General features: G+C 35.0%; 1 protein-coding gene across 1 annotated transcript; it reads right to left on the bottom strand.

The window, feature by feature from the left end:
• Positions 1–13,485: 13,485 nt before the first annotated feature.
• Positions 13,486–14,833, bottom strand: LOC110278536 (uncharacterized). The gene is made up of 6 exons (XM_052258255.1): positions 14,704–14,833; positions 14,458–14,492; positions 14,118–14,184; positions 13,963–14,002; positions 13,701–13,833; positions 13,486–13,494 (listed from the first exon to the last, which is right to left on the bottom strand). The coding sequence occupies exons 1-6, from the start codon at positions 14,831–14,833 to the stop codon at positions 13,486–13,488; spliced, it is 414 nt and encodes a 137-aa protein (XP_052114215.1).
• Positions 14,834–19,545: the final 4,712 nt, after the last annotated feature.

The following is a 19,545-nucleotide window of genomic DNA, read 5'->3' on the forward strand; positions in this document are numbered from 1 at the left end:
GGAAGTAAGAGATGCTATTTTTGGTATGGGAAGTTGGAAGTCACCTGGCAGAGACGGGCTTCAAGCTATCTTTTACCAAAGTCAGTGGAACAAAGTCGGTACTGATGTTTGTGATTTGACCAAGAACTTTTTCGAAGACCCGAGCAAGATCAAAGAGATTAATGAAACGCTAATCACTCTCATCCCGAAAGTGGAACCTGTTTCAAATTTAAAACAGCTGAGGCCCATAAGCCTCTACAATGTTTCCTACAAGGTGGTTACTAAAATTCTTGCTAACAGATTAAGGAAAGTGATGGACAAATTAGTTATGCCTAACCAGTGCAGTTTTGTCCCCGGTAGACAAAGCTTTGATAACATCATCATTACCCAAGAGGTCATCCACTCTATGAGGTAGAAGAAAGGAAAAAAAGGATGGATAGCTATCAAGATTGACTTGGAGAAGGCGTATGACAGATTAAAGTGGTGCTTTGTCAAGGAGACCCTCGCAGATATTGGGCTCCCCCAAAATCTTGTGAACCTTATTCTCTCCTGTATTTCAACTCCCAGGAAGAGGGTCCTGTGGAATGGGGAGGAACTGGAAGAATTCACACCTTCCAGAGGCATTAGACAGGGGGACCCCATCTCCCCATACATCTTTGTGTTGTGTATTCTCTCCCAACTCATTAGTGCTGCAGTGGATCATGGCTTTTGGAAACCAATTCGACTCAAGAAGGACGGTCCCCCAATTTCACACCTATGCTTCGCAGACGATATTATTTTGTTTGCAGAAGCTAATATTGACCAAGCAAATGTCATCAACAAGTGTCTTGAGGCTTTCTGTGGTAGCTCAGGTCAAAGCATCAGTAGAGAGAAAACTAGGGTCTTCTTCTCCAAAAATGTGGGACATACAGTGCGAGCAGAGCTGAGTAATGTTTTACAGTTTGCCAGAACGGATGACTTGGGCAAATACCTAGGCGTTCCTATCCTGCACTCAAAAGTCTCCAAACACACCTTTGAAGGCATCATCAACAAGCTTCAAGCCAGGCTCAATTCTTGGAAAGCCTCTTTTCTCTCCCTTGCGAGAAAGGTGACCCTGGTGAAATCTGTCCTCTCCTCTATGCCTTTATATAATATGCAATCTTCTATTTTACCTTCTTCTACTTGTAATACGATTGACCGTATCTGCAGGATGTTCTTTGGAAAAATACAGAGCAAGCTAAGAAAATCCATCTCATTAGTTGGAAGAATGTTTGTGAACCAAAAAGTTGTGGGGGCCTGGGTATTAGACATGCAAGCCAAATGAATCAAGCCTTCATGATGAAGGTCGGATGGGGACTGATTGCAAAAAAAGAGGCTCTTTGGGCTAGAGTTCTTAGATCAAAGTATGGAAGTGGCTCGGATATTATACCCAAAGTGGAAAGGAGGGGGAACAGTTCCAACCTTTGGAAGGGCATCTGCTCCTCCTGGGAGATTGTTCAAAAAAACTGCATCTGGAGAGTGGGAGACAGTTCCCTTATTCGTTTCTGGGATCACTACTGGATCCCGGATGTAGGCAGCCTGAGTGCGACTGTAAACTAGGTTAGTAACATTACTAACTCCTCAGACATGCTAATAGATTTCCTTGATGTTTCAGGGCAGTGGGATGTTAGAAAGCTTCAAGAAATTTTACCGGAGGACATTGTCAAAAGGATCGTAACCATCTCCCCGCCATCCCCTTGGAAGGAAGCTGATTACATAGCTTGGGGACCATCGTCAGATGGTCAATTCAGCATCAAAATAGCATATCAAAATCTTAGGGACACCCAAGCTACTCCCAACAAGATCTTTCGGTTAGTTTGGATGTGGCAGGGCCCTGAGCGTGTGAGAACTTTTCTCTGGCTTGTAACATACAATGCAATCCTCACCAATGTAGAAAGAAGCTGCAGACACTTAACCACGGACGATGCCTGCCCCCGATGCAAACAACATGAAGAATCAAGCCTCCATCTCCTTAGGGACTGTTCCTATGCTAGAAGCGTGTGGCAAATGCTTATACCACCTAATGGCATCAACTCTTTCTTTAACACCAGCCTCCATGATTGGCTAGCTCTAAACCTTACTGTGAATAACTATTGGTCTTGCCTCTTTGGAGTTGCAATCTCGTCATTATGGTTTTTCAGGAACAAACTTGTCTTCAATGGAGAGATTGTCGATGCTGCTAGTGGTAGCTACCAAATCAAAGCGCGAACCGAGGAATTCTTGAAGGTGGCGAATAGAAACCTGAACCCGAGAAACAATCAAGCTACTAGCAGGTGTCTTGTTAGATGGTTGAGACCGACTGGAGAGTATATCAAATTAAATATGGACGGGTCCTGGTTTGCTCATAGAAGTAATGCTGCTTGTGGAGGAATTTTCATAGACTCTGCTGGGAGATACCTAGAAGGCTTCGCGGGAAATCTAGGAAATTGCTCCATTATGCACGCGGAGCTTTGGGCGATTGTTCATGGACTGACCATTGCCACCACTCATGGTTACCAAAACCTGGTGGTTGAATCCGACTCAGTAGCTGCTATCAATTTCATCAAGAATGGAAGTTTCCCAGGCCACTATTGTGCTCCTCTGATCCAGGACATTCGAGTTCTAGTTGGACCCCTCCAACAAGTCTCGTGGATGCATATCTTTCGTGAAGCAAACATGGTGGCTGATCAATTAGCTAAGAAAGGGCATGATCTTCCCCTTGGTCTGCACATCTTTGACAGCTCCCCTCCGGATATCAATTATGCTTTGCTATGCGACTGCATAGGAACCCTTAGACTTAAGGGATCTTAAGTCCTTTTCTTCCCTGTTTGTTTTCTTTTCCTTGCTAGGGTTTAATCCCCCCTATATCACCAAAAAAAAGTTCAATTTGCTTATGGTTAGCATCAAGTGAATAACTGACGCTTTAATTTAACGTAAACCACATTTTATGGAGCAAAGAAATTTGGAGATTGATCTTTGAATGGTTAAAAAAATAATGTTATTTGTACATTAAAATTAACTATTAAAATTAGTTATGAATATATTTGTACATAAATATATATGTGATTTAATTTATTTTTAATGTGTATTTATATTTTAATATATATTTTATACTAGTAACTAATTATCACTACAAGAGAAGCGGAACACAGTGGCGGTTATTAAGGGTTCTGCGGCGGTTTTAAACTAATGTACAACAAAATACCAATGGTTTAAAAATTTTTAGGGTATGGGGATTACTTTTTGCGGCAGATTTTAACAATTGCTAGAATAAACGTTGTAAATCAGATAATTGATTTTGCAGTTATTGTAAAATCGCTGCTATTTTCTTTATTAATTTAAAAAAAATTCTGGCGGTTATAAACCGCTGGAATTCTATTAGGTGCTTTTTAAAAAAAATGCGATGGTTTTTAACCCGCCGCAATTTTTCACATGATATTTTAAAAAAAAAATTGCTAAACCACAATATGTTGCACTACAAGAAAAAAATTGAGTACCATCGGATTTAATGTCAGATTTGGCTATAAACTCGTAACTGCCAAATATTATCGTCGAAATTAATGTTCTGACGGTAATATTTGGCGGGAAAAAATTTATGGCGCGTCCCACTACCGTCAGATTTACCGGTGGGTAAATCTGATGGTAAACTTGTTTAGTGAAACGCTGCATTTTGGATACACGAAAAACATTACGTCGGATTTTTTCTACAATAACCGTGCCCTAAATGATAGCGCGAACATTGTCTCCCCCATTTTGAATTTTTTCTTCTCTCTTCATCACCACCCTCTCTCTCTTATCACTGCCTCCACCTTCATCGCCGGTTCTCTGCCCCCCCGTCGTCGCTGCTCCACCGTTCTTGGCAAGCCAGAACCTCCACCACCTGTAAGAACTGGATTTTAGAATAAAATAATAAATTGATTAATTAGAATAAAATAATAACTTAATTATTCAGGATAAGTTCGAAAATATAGAAATGTTATTTTAAAAATATAAAAGTAAAATTCAGATTCAGTAATTTTTTTCAAGCAGAAAAATGTATTTTTCTACTTAAATATGCGTAAAAACGCGTACCGGTAAATTAGCCGGCAATATCGGCTTAAGTCTGTCTGATATTGCATAAGAGTAATAAGAACGGTAGAAAAATTTAGCAACTTTAAAATTGAAAATTGAGCACTAATTCTAAAAGTTTGGCCCAAAGTAAGAGCAAACGGGCCAAAAATACTAACTAGTTGGACCGGACCCAAGTTGGATCCAAGCCCAACATATACAAGACCTTTTAATGGGGATTTGCATCATCGTTTCAGCATCAAAGGGAAAGATAACGTGGATTGAGAGAGAGGAGAGGGTGATACTATTCGTCACCATCTTCCGAGAACCATAACTCGAGCTACAGAACTCCGATTGACGAGCTGTTTGCAACCACACGAAGCTCTCAATAAACTCTTCAATTCTATCTAAACAAAGTAGGTAAAAACTTGAAATTCATGCTCCAGTTTCCAGTCCTAATAGATTTTGAATTTTTAGGTATCGTTTTGAGTAGATTTTGTGATTTTGGTTGTTTAGGTCTGATCTACTAGTGGGTTATTGTTGGATTTTGTCCCAATTCACAGTGGGTAAGATAAGAAAGCTCTATACTCTTGTGATTTGTCATATTTGTTAACCCTAAGTTTTGATTATTGGTAATTTATATGGTTTAGCTTGGAAATTCTTGTTGGTTGGAGTTAAATTGAGGAATTGGTGCACTTGGAGTTGATCTTTGGTGGCTAGGCATTATTGAGCTTATTTGAGGACTCAATTTGGTGGATTTGAACATATTGAAAATCGACCAAGGTATGGTTTCGATTTTCTTTATGTAATATGTAATGTTTTGTGAAACTTAGGCTAGTGGCCCTAAGATAAGATTAAATGTTTGAGTGTATATTTAATTGTATGTGAATTTGATGTTTGAAGATAAGTTGTATGGTGGTGATGATGATATAGAGTTTTGGGATGTGGGATATATGATATATGATGAAGGTTTAATGAGTTGTAAGTGTTGTAAATTGATTATAGGTGTCGATCTTTGATTTTTTAATGACTATGGAGGTTGATGATGAATGTTGTAATTTATTGTTGTTGATGAGGTTTGTTGATATTGTTGATGAGTAATGATGATTAATAGTGTTGTTGTTGTGAAATGAGAAGGACTATGAGTGTTTATGATGAATTTATATGATGATGAATAATGATTTTGATAGTGTGGAATGGTGTAATTAGACACTGTTACCATACTAAGAACCTTTGGTTCTCATACTATACGTTGTTGTTATTTTTCAGAAGTAGATTGCAACCCACCTTGGTGAGTTTGCGAACATAGTGACAGAGCAGAGGATGGTTTCTCCTTTGTTTTATTCTGCTTTATTTTTGTTGTAGTTACTCTCTCATCCTTTGTATTTATATAACTTTGTTGCCTTAGAGGCTTTTGCTTTAACCTTTGAGATATAAAAAGTAAGCCTTTTATAAAACTCTGTTGTATCTCTTGACTAGTCGGCCTAAACTCCACAGGCTGTGACTAGTTTTCTTTTTGTATACTATATTTTATATATATCTTATTTACTTTAATTATTACCTTGTGTATCCTGGAGATATCTATAAGGTTATATATGTATTTATTATGTTTTGTATCTTTTTGTGCCAACGCGTTTAGTTATCGTGTGTGAACGCTTCACGCTTTGTAATTCCGCTTTATGCGACTTTGAGTTTTTATTCCTTCATCGGGTTTCTAGTATTACTACTTCTTTCTATATATATAGTATGGTATGAGCTTTGGAACTGTCGTGTCACTTTGTTATCTTTTTCTTTATGGCTAGAGGTAAGGTTTAGGGTGATAGGGTGTTACACCGCCAGCCGCGCTCAACGCTCCACGTGGATTTGGGGAAGTAGAACCTCCACCGCGACCCAAGCCTCCACCACCGCAACGTCTGCCGCCCTCTCCACCGAGGCGTACTCCGGCGAGCCACCTCCACCACCATAACCTCCACCTCTACTGTTGCTCCATTCTTCTTGCTCTGAGGTTGGTTTTGGAATTTTGTCAATTTTCAATTTAATCTTCTCTGTTTTAAATTTATTATGGTTTAATTAGGTTTTAGTTTTTCGTTAGTTATTTAATTTAGTTAAACTACTTTTTGCTGTTAGGTTGATTTAAAGTAAAATTAGAATTTTTTTATTAGGATTTCTCTTTATTCATAGGTAATTAAGCATGCTATTGTGAGTCTTGGGTTTGTAAATTGAATTTATTTAGGGTTTATAACTTAGTTTGATTAATTTAGGTTAGATTTAATACATTAGGTTTTGAATTATTGAAGTGTTTAGAATTCACTAATTTTGTTATTTCCTGCGTTGATGATTGTTTTGCTGAGAAATTGTTGTTGAGATTGTTTTCTAATTGTTTAATTTTAGTTTAATTTAGTTTAGGTTTAGTTAGAATTTCAATTTCAATTTAGAATCAGTGTCAAAGTTAGTTCAGGGTTATTTTTCTAATCTTAGTGGGTTTAGGTTGATTAAGTTAGGTTAGATTAATACATTAGGTCTTGAATTGCTGAAGTGTTTGGAATTTTTTAATTGTGTTAATTGCTGCGTTGATGACTGTTTTGCTGAGAAATTGTTGCTGAGATTGTTTGCTAATTGTTTAATTTTAGTTTAATTTAGTTTAGGTTTGATTAGAATTTCACTTTCAATTTTGAATCAGTTCAAAGTTAGTTCATGTTTAGTTTTCTAATTTTAGTAAATTTAGGTTGATTAAATTAGGTTAGATTCAATACATTAGGTCTTGAATTGTTGAAGTGTTTAGAATTGTCTAATTGTGTTAACTGCTGATCTTAGTGAATTTAGGTTGATTAAGTTAGGTTAGACTCAATACATTAGGTCTTGAATTATTAAAGTGTTTGAAATTGACTAATTGTGTTAATTGTTGTGTTGATGACTGTTTTGCTGAGATTGTTTGTTAATTGTTTAATTTTAGTTTAATTTAGTTTAGGTTTGATTAGAATTTCACTTTTAATTTTGAATCAGTTTCAAAGTTAGTTCATGGTTAGTTTTCTAATCTTAGTGGATTTAGGTTGATTAAGTTAGGTTAGATTCAATACATTAGGTCTTGAATTGTTGAAGTGTTTAAAATTGTCTAATTGTTTTAATTGCTACGTTGATGACTGTTTTTTTGAGAAATTGTTGTTGAGATTGTTTGCTAATTGTTTAATTTTAGTTTAATTTAGTTTTGGTTTGATAAGAATTTCACTTTCAATTTTGAATCAGTTTCAAAGTTAGTTCAGGTTTAGTTTTCTAATCTTAGTGGATTTAGGTTGATTAAATTATGTTAGATTCAATACATTAGGTCTTGAATTGTTGAAGTGTTTAGAATTGTCTAATTATGTTAATTGCTGATCTTAGTGAATTTAGGTTGATTAAGTTAGATTAGATTCAATACATTAGGTCTTGAATTGTTAAAGTGTCTGGAAATGTCAAATTGTGTTAATTATTGTTGAACCGTCACCTTATAACTCGGTCTTTATTGTGCATTATAAGTTATAACTCGGCCTTAATTATCATTCATTATGTAACCGACACCTTCATTACCGACTTAATGAACATTATTCTAACTTAATGATCAACGGTCATACCATCAACTCTATTCATCAACTCTATGCCTATAAAAGGAACCAATTTCTATATACAAGGGACATTATAGATACATTCTGGAGAGAGATTCTAAATATATTCTATATACATTCTATATTCATAGAATTATTCTTATACCTCTTAAACACTAACTGACTTGAGCGTCGGAGTATCTTTTGCAGGTATCCACCCCCTTGTTCTCTCCTTGCCGATGTATAACTCATCCTGACGAGAAGCTTGAAGATATTCATCGACGGATGAGCTATACATCGGCCAAACTCAGCAAGAACAATTGGTGCCGTCTGTGGGGAGCGAGTAAAATAATTCCTACTCCCCTCATGTTCATAAAACTTGAATTACATTCAAATTTTTGAACCAATTTCAACAATCTTGTTTAAGATTTTATTTAATACATTTTATCAAATTTTAATCTAACGTATCATAATATTTCACATATCATAATCAATCCGAGAACAAACTCGGCTTTCAACCAATCTGGAAAAACAAAAAATAAAAACTCGGTTTTCAATCAATCTAAGTACAAACTCACATATCAATTTTGCTAACTTTTTCAAAGTTCTCTACTTACACAAGTAAAATTATATATTTTATTCAACATACTTTTACATTTATAGTTTGTGTAACTAATATTTATTGATTTATTAGTTATATTCAAACCTCAATATATGTCTTATATAATAATGACATATAACAACCATGTCAATTGCATTTTTATTTCATTATGTATTATATTCTTATTGTTTAATGATTTCATTTATACAATTAAATGATGTTAATGATGTGTTCAAATTCTAAAATTGGATTCCATAAACAATTAATTGTATATCAATTGTATATAATTGTTACATTATTCACTTTATGCTATTAAATTTTATGTTACTATTTATTTAATACAAAAAGTTAAGCAAAAACACATGCAAACATTTAAAATTTACTATTACTACACGAGGAATATCCTTCGTCATACTGTAACTGCTAGAAACATTATACTAAATGTATAATTCAATAACTGTTATCTTATTGCTTTACTACAAAATAAAATTCAGATATTCACATTTGGAATGTATGACATTCATATATGTCGTCTTCTTCTCTAATATTATCAACTTTTAAGGTATATTTTTTTTACTTTAAACTATTTTACTTTTACAATATATATTATTCAATATATGTTGTGACTTTATACCTATTCATTTTCTCAATTTATCTTATTCATGCCATACCTTCGCTATAAATTGTAAATATTCAATAACTAATTGCTTTGAGCGAGAAATTTATCAATAAGTTGTTGTGGGCCAGAAAAATTCCCAAGACAATTAACCATTATATCCTCGGATCATACAATCGATTCTGTCAATGGATATCTGTCTCTGAACTTTTCAGTTCACATACAATCAAATGCTAAAATTGTTCTTAAGTGAAAAAGTATTCCCCACACAACTATCTTGATTGAGTGACTCTTATCACTCAATTATTTTTTGAATAAGTGCCAACATAATAACCCGACTAAGATTGGGGCTTACCATATCATTATTCACTTATCTTTTAACCGAGTTATAAATCATTTTATTTTCTAAGCTTAGCCTGGATCATATGATCGGCAGACAAAGCTTTGGGGCTATGATCCGTCACCTTATAACTCGGCCTTTATTGTGCATTATAAGTTATAACTCGGCCTTAATTATCATTCATTCTGTAACCGACACCTTCATTACCGACTTAATGACCATTATTCTAACTTAATAATCAACGGTCATACCATCAACTCTATTCATCAACTCTATACCTATAAAAGGCACTAATTTCTATAAAGAAGATTAGGAATGTGAGTATTATATTAAATTAGGATAGAACTCATCGAAACGAGAATTTTGACACGAATTTTGAAGAAAACGGTCCAAAATTAGACCGAGTAGGCCGAACCGGTTGAACCGGTCCCAAACCGGGCCGTGGGCCCAACCGGGCCAGCCTTTAAATGAGCCCACGTTCCTTTTCTTCCTCATTTTGGCTGCAGCAACGTGAAGCATACGCATTGAGATCTACGTTTCTACCAGAACAATTTCATAGGTAACTTGTTCTTTATTCTCAGCCTCTTCTTCCCCAATTTTTGGAAATTTGAGTGGAGGTATTGAATTTCTTTGTTCTTTGATGTTTTAGGATCCAATTAGCTTGAGAAAAACGTTTACTTTGGCTTATGTAAAGCTTGGGTAAGGTGAGGATAATATAAATCCTATTTAATTTGTTGAATTTATGTTTTGGGAATTAAATTGGGTATATATGTGTTATAAATGTGTATTAGGTTGTGAATAAATAATTGGAGCTTGAAATTGTGAATATTGGAACTTGGAGGAAGCTGAGCTTAGAGTTTATTAAATTTTGAGGGGTTGCCTTGGTTTTAAATAAATTGCTTTGGTCGTTACGTGGAAATCGGCCAAGGCGTGGTTTAGGTTTCTTGCATTTAATATATAATGTTCTGTGAAAACTTAGGCTAGATGACCATAGGATAGGTTGGATTGCAGGTGTATATTTAATGTTTAGCAATTTATTGATGAATATATTTGGTTGCTGTTTGTTGGATAATAAGTGATTGATTATGGATGGAGATGGTTATTATGATAATTTGAAAAGAATCATGGTTGAATTATTGATTATATGAGTATAGGTATATTGAAGGAAAGCTTGATGGATCTATTGAAATATGAAATTGTGTAATAATACTGAATGGTGGTTGATGAAATGATGTAGAGTAGATTGAGTATTGTGGTTGGCATATTGAATTGATATTGATAGGTTGGAAATGTATGGAATTGAAATATTGAATGAAAATGAGGTTTTGAGGAATTTGCAAAATTTTAGTTTTGGGTCGAATTTCAGTGAGCTATAACTTGGCTTTCAGAACCCCAAATTGATTCCAACTTGTCTTAAATGAAAATTTGATTCGTGAAGCGGAAAATGGATATCCCCAGAAAATATTTGTAATTCAATCTTTTTTTCTTCTCCATTCGCACCAATCCGCCTACTCGACTTCTTATATTAAAAGTGATTGGTGTATTTGTTTCAATAATACTGTTGTTCCTTACCATTATGGAAGAAGGTTCGGATAAAAGATGCACTTCTTCGGGAATGAAAAAAAAATCGATCTACTTTGATTTGGTATTTTGGTTTACATTCTTTGACTCCTTCATATTCAATTAAATCCTCTTTTTTAAAAAGAGGGGGGTTCCAATAGTCTTATATTTCGGAATTCCCGAATTTTGTAGTTTATGCCGTTCGAAAAACAGAAGAAAAATGATTTAAAACGATTAAGTTATGCTCGTTAGAAGTTTTATTATGAAATCTGTGAATTTCTGCAACTAAACACTCCAGGGCATTCAGCTTCCTGGTTAATCCCTTTTTTTAAGAACGTACGGCATGGGATTTTGGCAATGCGTGCGTGACTGATGCCATGCGCACGTGTAAGGGGTATAAGCATGTCCACGCATACGCGTGACATGAAGTTTTCACCCACACGTACGCGTGAGCTACGCGTACGCGTGGCACCTATCAGCAAACATGGTTTTCAGCATTTTAAACTATATTTCAAACTTCTAAATCTCTATTTTTATTCCTTTAATCATTAATAATAGTGTTAAACCTGATAATCAGATGAAGTTAGGAAATGGAGATAACTTAGAGGTGAAGTAAAGCGGAAAAGTGACGAATTGATTATGAAATATTACGGATAATCATGTATGATACTTGACTTGATAATCAAATGAATGATTATGCATGAAACTTGGCTTGAATGATTAAATAATCTGAGATACGAGATTCCCTGGATAAAGTGCCGTGGCTTGCCACCACGTGTACCAGGTTGAAAACTCAATACTCTATTGACCCTACGACGTAAGGGTGCTCGGGCACTATAAATTCCCGAGAATGTTAACCACCATTGAGTTATATTGATTATTTGAGAAAAAGCTATGCATAGACTCATGGGGATGTGTGTCGGGGGATAGTCTAAGGTTTTCGAACTTGTCGGGTTGGCTGGATAATCGACAGATGAGCCTCATTAGCCATAGGACAGGCATGCATCATATGCATACTACTTGAATTACTTGTTTGTGCATTAACTGGGTGTGCCTAAGTGTACTTGCCATGTTAAATGTATATGTGTTACCTACAGTATTTGTAACCTTCTTGTGCTTGTCTTTATCTGCTTATTTGTCTGTGAAATACTGACAGAGATGGAGGTGTGGAGGAATGGTAGTATGGGACTTAGATTTTAAGGTTAAGTTAAGTTAGGTTTAGATACTCTTAGAAAACCACCATTTTATAGTTCCTGTTTAATACTTTAAGCTCTATAATCTGAGTGTCGGCATTCTAGGATTGCCGCTGGCATTCCCATGGACTTATATACTATGTGTGTGGCACCTTTACCATACTGAGAACCTCCGGTTCTCATTCCATACTATGTTGTTGTTTTTCAAATGCAGGTCGAGAGGCGTCTCATTAGGTGTCTGGGCTCCTGAAACGAAGTGGTTACTGGGTTATTTTGTTGTACAGTGATGTATGTTTATATGTACTTAGCTTACTCTCTATTCCTACTTTTATTTTTTTATGTTTGATAGATATAGTTTTCTTCACATGCAAGTTATTCCGTTTCCAGAGCGTTGCACTTTTTGTTTCACGATTTTGTTTTACCCATTTTTCAAGGCTCCTAGTTTATTATATTCTTTCTACTATTATATGTACACATTTCATTTTAGAGGTCGTAGCGCCTCACCACCTATGTGTTACATCCTAGGTGTAATGCTCTGTGTGGTAGGGTGTTACACCGGCGATCCTACAGGTTTCAGGTTTAGCGGACCAGCCGTTCATCATGGTCCTTAACCCCAACTAAATGCCTCCGTCCACGATAGCAATGCCGCCTGCGACCGCTCAATAGCCCACATCCACGATGACGCCGACTCAAGCGACAGATGCCGCAACCCCGGAGTCCAGTCAAGGAAGTGAGGCTACAACTAATGCCCCTCCACCACCTCCCACCACACGGTTGCGCATTTGGCTTGATGGCGGCACGAGGTAAGTAACACATTCAATGCTCATATATTTCCTGTTTATGGTTATCGCTGAAAGTGCTTGAGTTATTTCTAGTTTAGTTGATTTAAGTGTTAATTGCTGGTTATTTTTTTTCTAGTTTTCATGATTATGATTCCTGTTATTGCTGAAAGTTCCTGAAACATGATTCATGTTTAGTTGATTTAGGTTGATTTGGAATGCTGGTTATTGTTTTCTAGTTTTCATGATTATGATTCTTGATTCTTGTTTTCTAGATTTAATGATTAGGGTTAATTCTTGTTTGTGGGTTGTTGTTAGGTTTTTGTTGAATCCGAACGCATGTACTCAGGAGGTGACGAATGTCATTAAGCTGATGTTCGACCACTCTTAGCCCAGCTACATGAAGATCTCCACTGAGACCAGGCAGCGCTGGTTTAAAAAATGGGCGGTAATTACTTTTATTGTTTCTGTTTTAAACCTTTTTAGCTAGTTTATATCCTCTATATTGTTTACCTAAATTTAAACCTTCTTTGTTACAGCTGCACTTTATTTGGGATGCTGAGCACAACCTGACCATCCAAAAAAATATTCAATTATAAGATGGGTCGGCGGCCAAAAAGTCTACTCAAAAGTAAAAAAACACTTCTTGCAGAATAGCTAAAACTCATGGATGCGATACCTTAAATGCAAGGTTCTGAAAACCGAATCGGTCATCGAACAAATAATAAATAAAATATAAATAAACACATGAAAATATAATTATAGTCTAATGTAAACTTTAAAATATCATTCAAATTAAAAGTACTACATAAACCAGAATGTTATAATCTCATTCAGATACAAATTCAAAAGTAAAAAAATAAAACAACCAATCAAACATAACATAGCAACATCAAAATGATCCAAGTTTGTCATCAATAATCAAAATCCTCCATAACTTGCTGCAGATTTGTGAAGATTCACATATTCGTTTTTCTTGTTAAATTCCAGTAACATAATTAATGACTCACCTCAAGATATTGCTTTCGTGCTTCATCCACTCCATACAGTTGAGCTTCACAGAGAAAGCACCATATGGACTCTTCGGTATTATTCGGATTTTGTGCAACATCTAGCCGAAACTGCTCAGCTCCTTCTTCAAATCTACGACAAAATGGGAATCCAATTCAGTCCCCCTTTTTACAGATTCATAAGCAATACATTATAAATATGCAATTCCATGTGAATAGTAATTAAACTCAAATAAATAACAGAAGAGTGTAGAGTGAGTACCTATCAAGGTAGTAAAGGGAGAGGCCCCTTTGCCAAAGATCTGGTTACAAACACAATGAGAACAACTAAATTTCATGTAACTTGAATTCAATTTACAATCATTCCAATCCAAAGTGATGATATAACGCTTTTTTTTAAAATGCTTATAAACATACACGCCTTTTGACGAGGGTCCAACTCAATTGCCCTGTCAAACTCCACCAGAGACCCTGAAACATCACCCTTCACAATTTCATAGGCATCAAGTCATATATTCCTTTAACAAAGTGTTCAACTTCACTTACCAATATGCCAAAAGTGTTTATGAATGCTAGCATGAAAACAGAATTATCCTAATTTTCAATCCAAAACCATAACTTGAGGTTGATAGTAAACAAAGCAAAATTAAAGAGCTACTCAATCAAAGAGTTCACAGTCATAGTTTAGCAGTTCATCATGCAACAGTTATTCAATGATTTAATCAAACAATCATAAGTTCATAACTAAAAAAATTACCTGGAACTCTTGGAAGCTCGAAGGCACCTTCAAAGCTTCACAAAATGAGTTCACAAAATCAGAGTTCACAGTTTCAGAATTCAGAGTTCATCATGTCACAAAATCAAATAGCATCAGAGACTCAGAGTTCATCACAGTATCACAGTATTCAGAGTTCATCATAGCTACTCAATGAATAATCATAAGTTCATAACTAAAATAAAAATTAACTGGAACTCGAAGGCTTTCTCTCAGTCTCAAAGGCACCTTCAGGCTTCAACGCTTCAACCGAACATGCAGCAGGCCAATAGGGAGAGTGGGAGACAGACAGCGACGTCGACACGAGTGGTGACTGGTCGAAGGAAGTGATTGCGCGACGAATCTCACTACGCGACATAGCTGACTGCGCGACGATGAACCCGTGTGGCCGTGTGCGCCGATGAGATCGTGATGGGTGATGGCGTTCTCTACTTCTCTCTAAACCTTGATGAATGATGAGAATGGTGAAGCTGAACTGTGAAATGCGAAGGGCGAAGGCATTAGGGATTCAGATTTCACTTTTAGATCTCAGAAGAGAGAACAGAGAAGCCTCAGCGTTCATCACATTTAGCCATTTAGGGTTCCAGAGCTCCAAACGGCAGCGTTTTGCTGCAAAGCTCAAAAACCGACCGGGTCACAGTTCGGTTCGACCGATCAGTTACCGGCCAGTTCACTGGTTCAATCCCGGTTTTTAGATTTCACAGTTTTTCTTATTGTTTGAACCGTTTTAGCATCCAGTTCACGGTTCGACCGGTTCGACGGCCTGTTCGAACCGGTTTTCAAAACCTTGCTTAAATGTGTTAAAAGACAACTACTTTTGGACATAGAAACTCCTAATTTTGTCATGGTCTACAAGATCAAAATATATATCCTTTCCAATCTGCTTTGCAAGATCTTCATCCCATGCCATCTAAGAAGCATTATATTCTATTAAGTAATAGCTAGGTGCAATTGCATCTAGCAACTAATAGCATATTTATAAGGACAAATAATAAGTTAACAACAAAGAACCCTTATAACAGTGTAAAGGTGATCCTCAGCCTTTTCTTTCCTTTTGTGTTCTTTTTTCTCCTGCTCTTTCTTCAATTTCTGCTATAAATTATTCATTGTATATGCTCTGTGCAAATTTTTTAAGAATAGAGCAACTAAGATTACAAAATAGAAGTTTAACCAACAGTAAAAATACAAGTGATTGAAGCATTAACACGTACATTCTAGTATTTGAAGGGATCAAATCATCAAATACCACGGACTAATTATATATATTATTGAACATCAAAACTTGAAACAAGCTAAGTAAACAACTCTCACCAAATGTGTTGCTTAGCTAATTATATATATTATTGTGTCTCAAAATAATTCAAATTCCCCAACGGAAAGGGGGGTGTTGATATTATGTAGCACTTTGCATACCATTGCTCAGACAAAGTTGGCCTTATAAACGCATAATAATGTCTGCCATGCACACCACCACTGTGAACTAAAACACTGAAAAAAAAATCCAACACTATCAAATACCAAACATCATGTAAAATCTGAATTATTTTTTATTAATAATAACAAAAAATTTAAAAAATAAAAAATTAGCTGCACTTGAAAAAACAGAAATTAAATCTTTTTTTTACATTTTGGCTAAATTCAACTCCTATTCAATAGAAACAATCTTTTTGCTCAAAGAACTCCTAGCAGATTTTCTAAATGCAAACACATTTTTCTAACAACATGATGGTTCTATGGAAAAAAAAAAACAAAACAAAATTCTTTCTCGATACATACACATACCTAAATTTATTATGGGGACTAATAATATATATAATATTAAAATAAGATTCATGCAAATAAATTATATAAGATGTATTATAGAAATATATTGATAGAGAATATATTTTGAAGGTGTATTTTTTAGGGTAATTCACATAAACAAATAGTATGGATTTTAATATTACACCAATGTCCTAAATCTAAACAGATTACATGAATGTCTCGTTTGTATATCAATGTAAATCGAATCAACTAGATTTTATTTACACTTTTTCAATGTAAATCGAATTAAATGAATTTGAATTAATATTAATAATGGTAAATCGAACTAACTAGCTTCAATTTAGTAGGAAAACGCTTTGATTTTGGCTTTTCCATAATAAATCGAAGCAAAGATATTCGATTTAAGGCCCATAGTAAATGAAAATAATTGAATTCGATTTATAGGAAAAGGAGGCCAAAGTAAATCGAATTAGGTAGATTCGATTTACTATTAGTATCAAGGTTCTGAAAACCGAACCGGTCATCAAACCGCTCTAGTTATTGGTTTACTGGTTTATAAGTTCAACCGGTTCAACCGTGGTTGAACCGAAAAACCGTTTTATAAAAAAATAATAATTAAAATATAAATAAACACACAAAAATATAATTATAGACTAATAATCTTTAAAATATTATCCAAATTAAAAGTATTACAATCAACCACAATATTATAATCTCATCCAAATACAAACACAAAAGTCAAATAACAAAAAAAAAAAATAATCAATCACAAACCATTTAATTATTCACCATCTTCATATTATATGTCAATTTGTTGCATAGAGAATACTAACATTTTGAGTGTTGTTCATTCAGCAATAGAGAGTATGTAAAGGTAAGATTGGGTGAATTAGAGAGATGGTGTATTGAGGCCACTAATGAGGTGAGCACCAATCAACCATTTGAGATTATTTCTTCTATTCCATATTTATATCATAACTGCCTCAGCCTGGGAGAAACTGAAACATATTGAGCAAGCTGTAGGATTCCTAGTAAAAGTCAGTTTTACAGAATTTTGAATTCATATTCAAACAATCAAACGAAAAGAAAGTCAATATTGCTCATCTTCCATTCAATTCTTAATCTCAAGTATTGCATCAGAAACCCAAAAAAAAAAAAAACATTTAATGAAGTAACAAAGCAGCTCTGCCCAGTGAGTGTCATCTTTTTAATTTATAGCTACCTGTAAACTGATATACCTCAATTCCATTCTCTTTCTAATAACAAGAACAATTAATTAAGATCAACATCATGAACAATTTATATACTTAACAATTTATAAAATTAACAAATTATCAAAAGATCAAGAACAACATAACAACTTAACAATCTAAAATTTGAAAGTTAAGAACAGTACTAAAACATTAATTTATCAAATTAACAAGTTAATAAGATTAATTAGAATTGAAAATCAAAATAACAAGAACAACTAAAGTTTTAAAATACAGCAAACCAACAAGAAAACAAAAACTTGAACAACATACTAATCATTAAAAACAACAATTAAATAAAATAATAACTGAATAATTAATACAAGAAAGAACAAGTAAAGAAAAATAAATTACCTTAGGCTGGAGCATGTTCTGAAATTCGAACAGAACAGGGAGAGGGAGCTAGAACTTTGAAATGCAATGGAAATGGTTGAACAGAAACAGAACAGTGGTACATGACAGCAACCAGCAGCAATTACAAAATAGCAATTACACTAACATTGGTACATTATGAAACAGAGCCAGTAACCAGAGCAATTACAAAAAAATCATAAAATATTAAAATGAAATTTTGAACAAAATTTTCAGAAATTAAAAGGAAGAAGAACCAAGTATTCAGAAATTAAACAGAACCAGTAACCAGAGCAAAATTAAAAAGAAGAGCCAGTAACTAGAGCCACTAACCTTCCAAGCAAACATGAGAAGAGGGAAATTTCAGGGAATAATCTGACCAGCAACACCAATCGGTTCATACAATGTTTGCACATGATATTGCCCATCAGCAATGTTTTCAATGTTTGCAATGTTTCCAATATCAATATTACAGGCTTACAGCAACCCATTAATCTAATAGATAATTAGCATAGTGATACACAATAAAAAAATTAATAGTAGCAAGGTTGAAATCAAGAATATCAGAAATAAATCACAGATTAACTGATTAACCAACAAACTAAAACCACAATTACAGTTACAAAAATAAAAAATACCTTCGAGGGAAGGGCCACGCGACGAAACAGAGTAGACGCCGCTGAAGGGAGCGCGGTGGAACAGAGCTGGCGCGGCGGGACAGTGGCTGCGCGATGGAGGCTTCGACGATCGAACGGTGGCTGTGCGATGGAAGGAAGGAAGTTTGCGATGTTTGCTGCGCGAAGGAAGGGGAGTGAGGGAGCAGGCGGTGGCTATTCAAAGTTGGAAGTTGCGACGGCGACAGTAGTAGACAGTGGTTGGACGGAAGTGAGGGAGTGAGGGAAAAGCAGGAGTTTGATGAGAGAAGCTCTGGACAGTGGCTAAGTGTGAGAGAGGCAAAGAAGTGAAAGAACGCGTTTTGGTTAGGGATGAAATTAGGGTTCGGTGCTCCTCCACACAAAAACGACAGCGTTTTAGCAAAATTCAAAAAACCGGCCGGGTCACGGTTTGGTTCGACCGATCGGTTCCCGGCCGGTTCAGCGGTTCAACGGCGATTTTTAAAATCTGCGGTTTTAACATCTAACCGATTCGTTTTTTGTGTCGGTTCACGGTTCAACCGGTTCGACCAGCCGGTTCGAACCGGTTTTCAGAACCTTGATTAATATACATATATATATATATACCCACACGAGATAAAAGTGATGTCAAAGCATGACAAGATTTAAAACTGCGGACATGAAAAACAACTCAGATCATATTTACTTGTTGGATGAAGTTGCCCATATTACTGGTAGTATTAATAAAGAGGTTAGTGAAAAAAAAGTTTTGTTCAAGATAGTTTAGAAATGTTGTCAATATTAAGTCGCTTAGAGTATTTGATTATAAACGTTAGTTAGAATTTTTAAATTACAAATGTTAGTTAGAGTAGTGATTTAATAGTTTGTTAGAATTTTAAAACTACAAATGTTACTTAGAGTAATTATTATAAATGTTAGTTAGAGTAGTGATTAGAGATTTCATTAGGATTTGTATGTTATAAATGTTAGAATATTTAGTAACTAAAAGTTTAATTAGGATTTATTTTAAGTTAAAAGTGTCAGTGATAATAGTGACTTAAGATTATAATATGTTTTACATTAAATTTTTT

The sequence above is a fragment of the Arachis duranensis genome, chromosome 3 (assembly GCF_000817695.3).
Source record: "Arachis duranensis cultivar V14167 chromosome 3, aradu.V14167.gnm2.J7QH, whole genome shotgun sequence".
NCBI classification, from domain to species: domain Eukaryota; kingdom Viridiplantae; phylum Streptophyta; class Magnoliopsida; order Fabales; family Fabaceae; genus Arachis; species Arachis duranensis.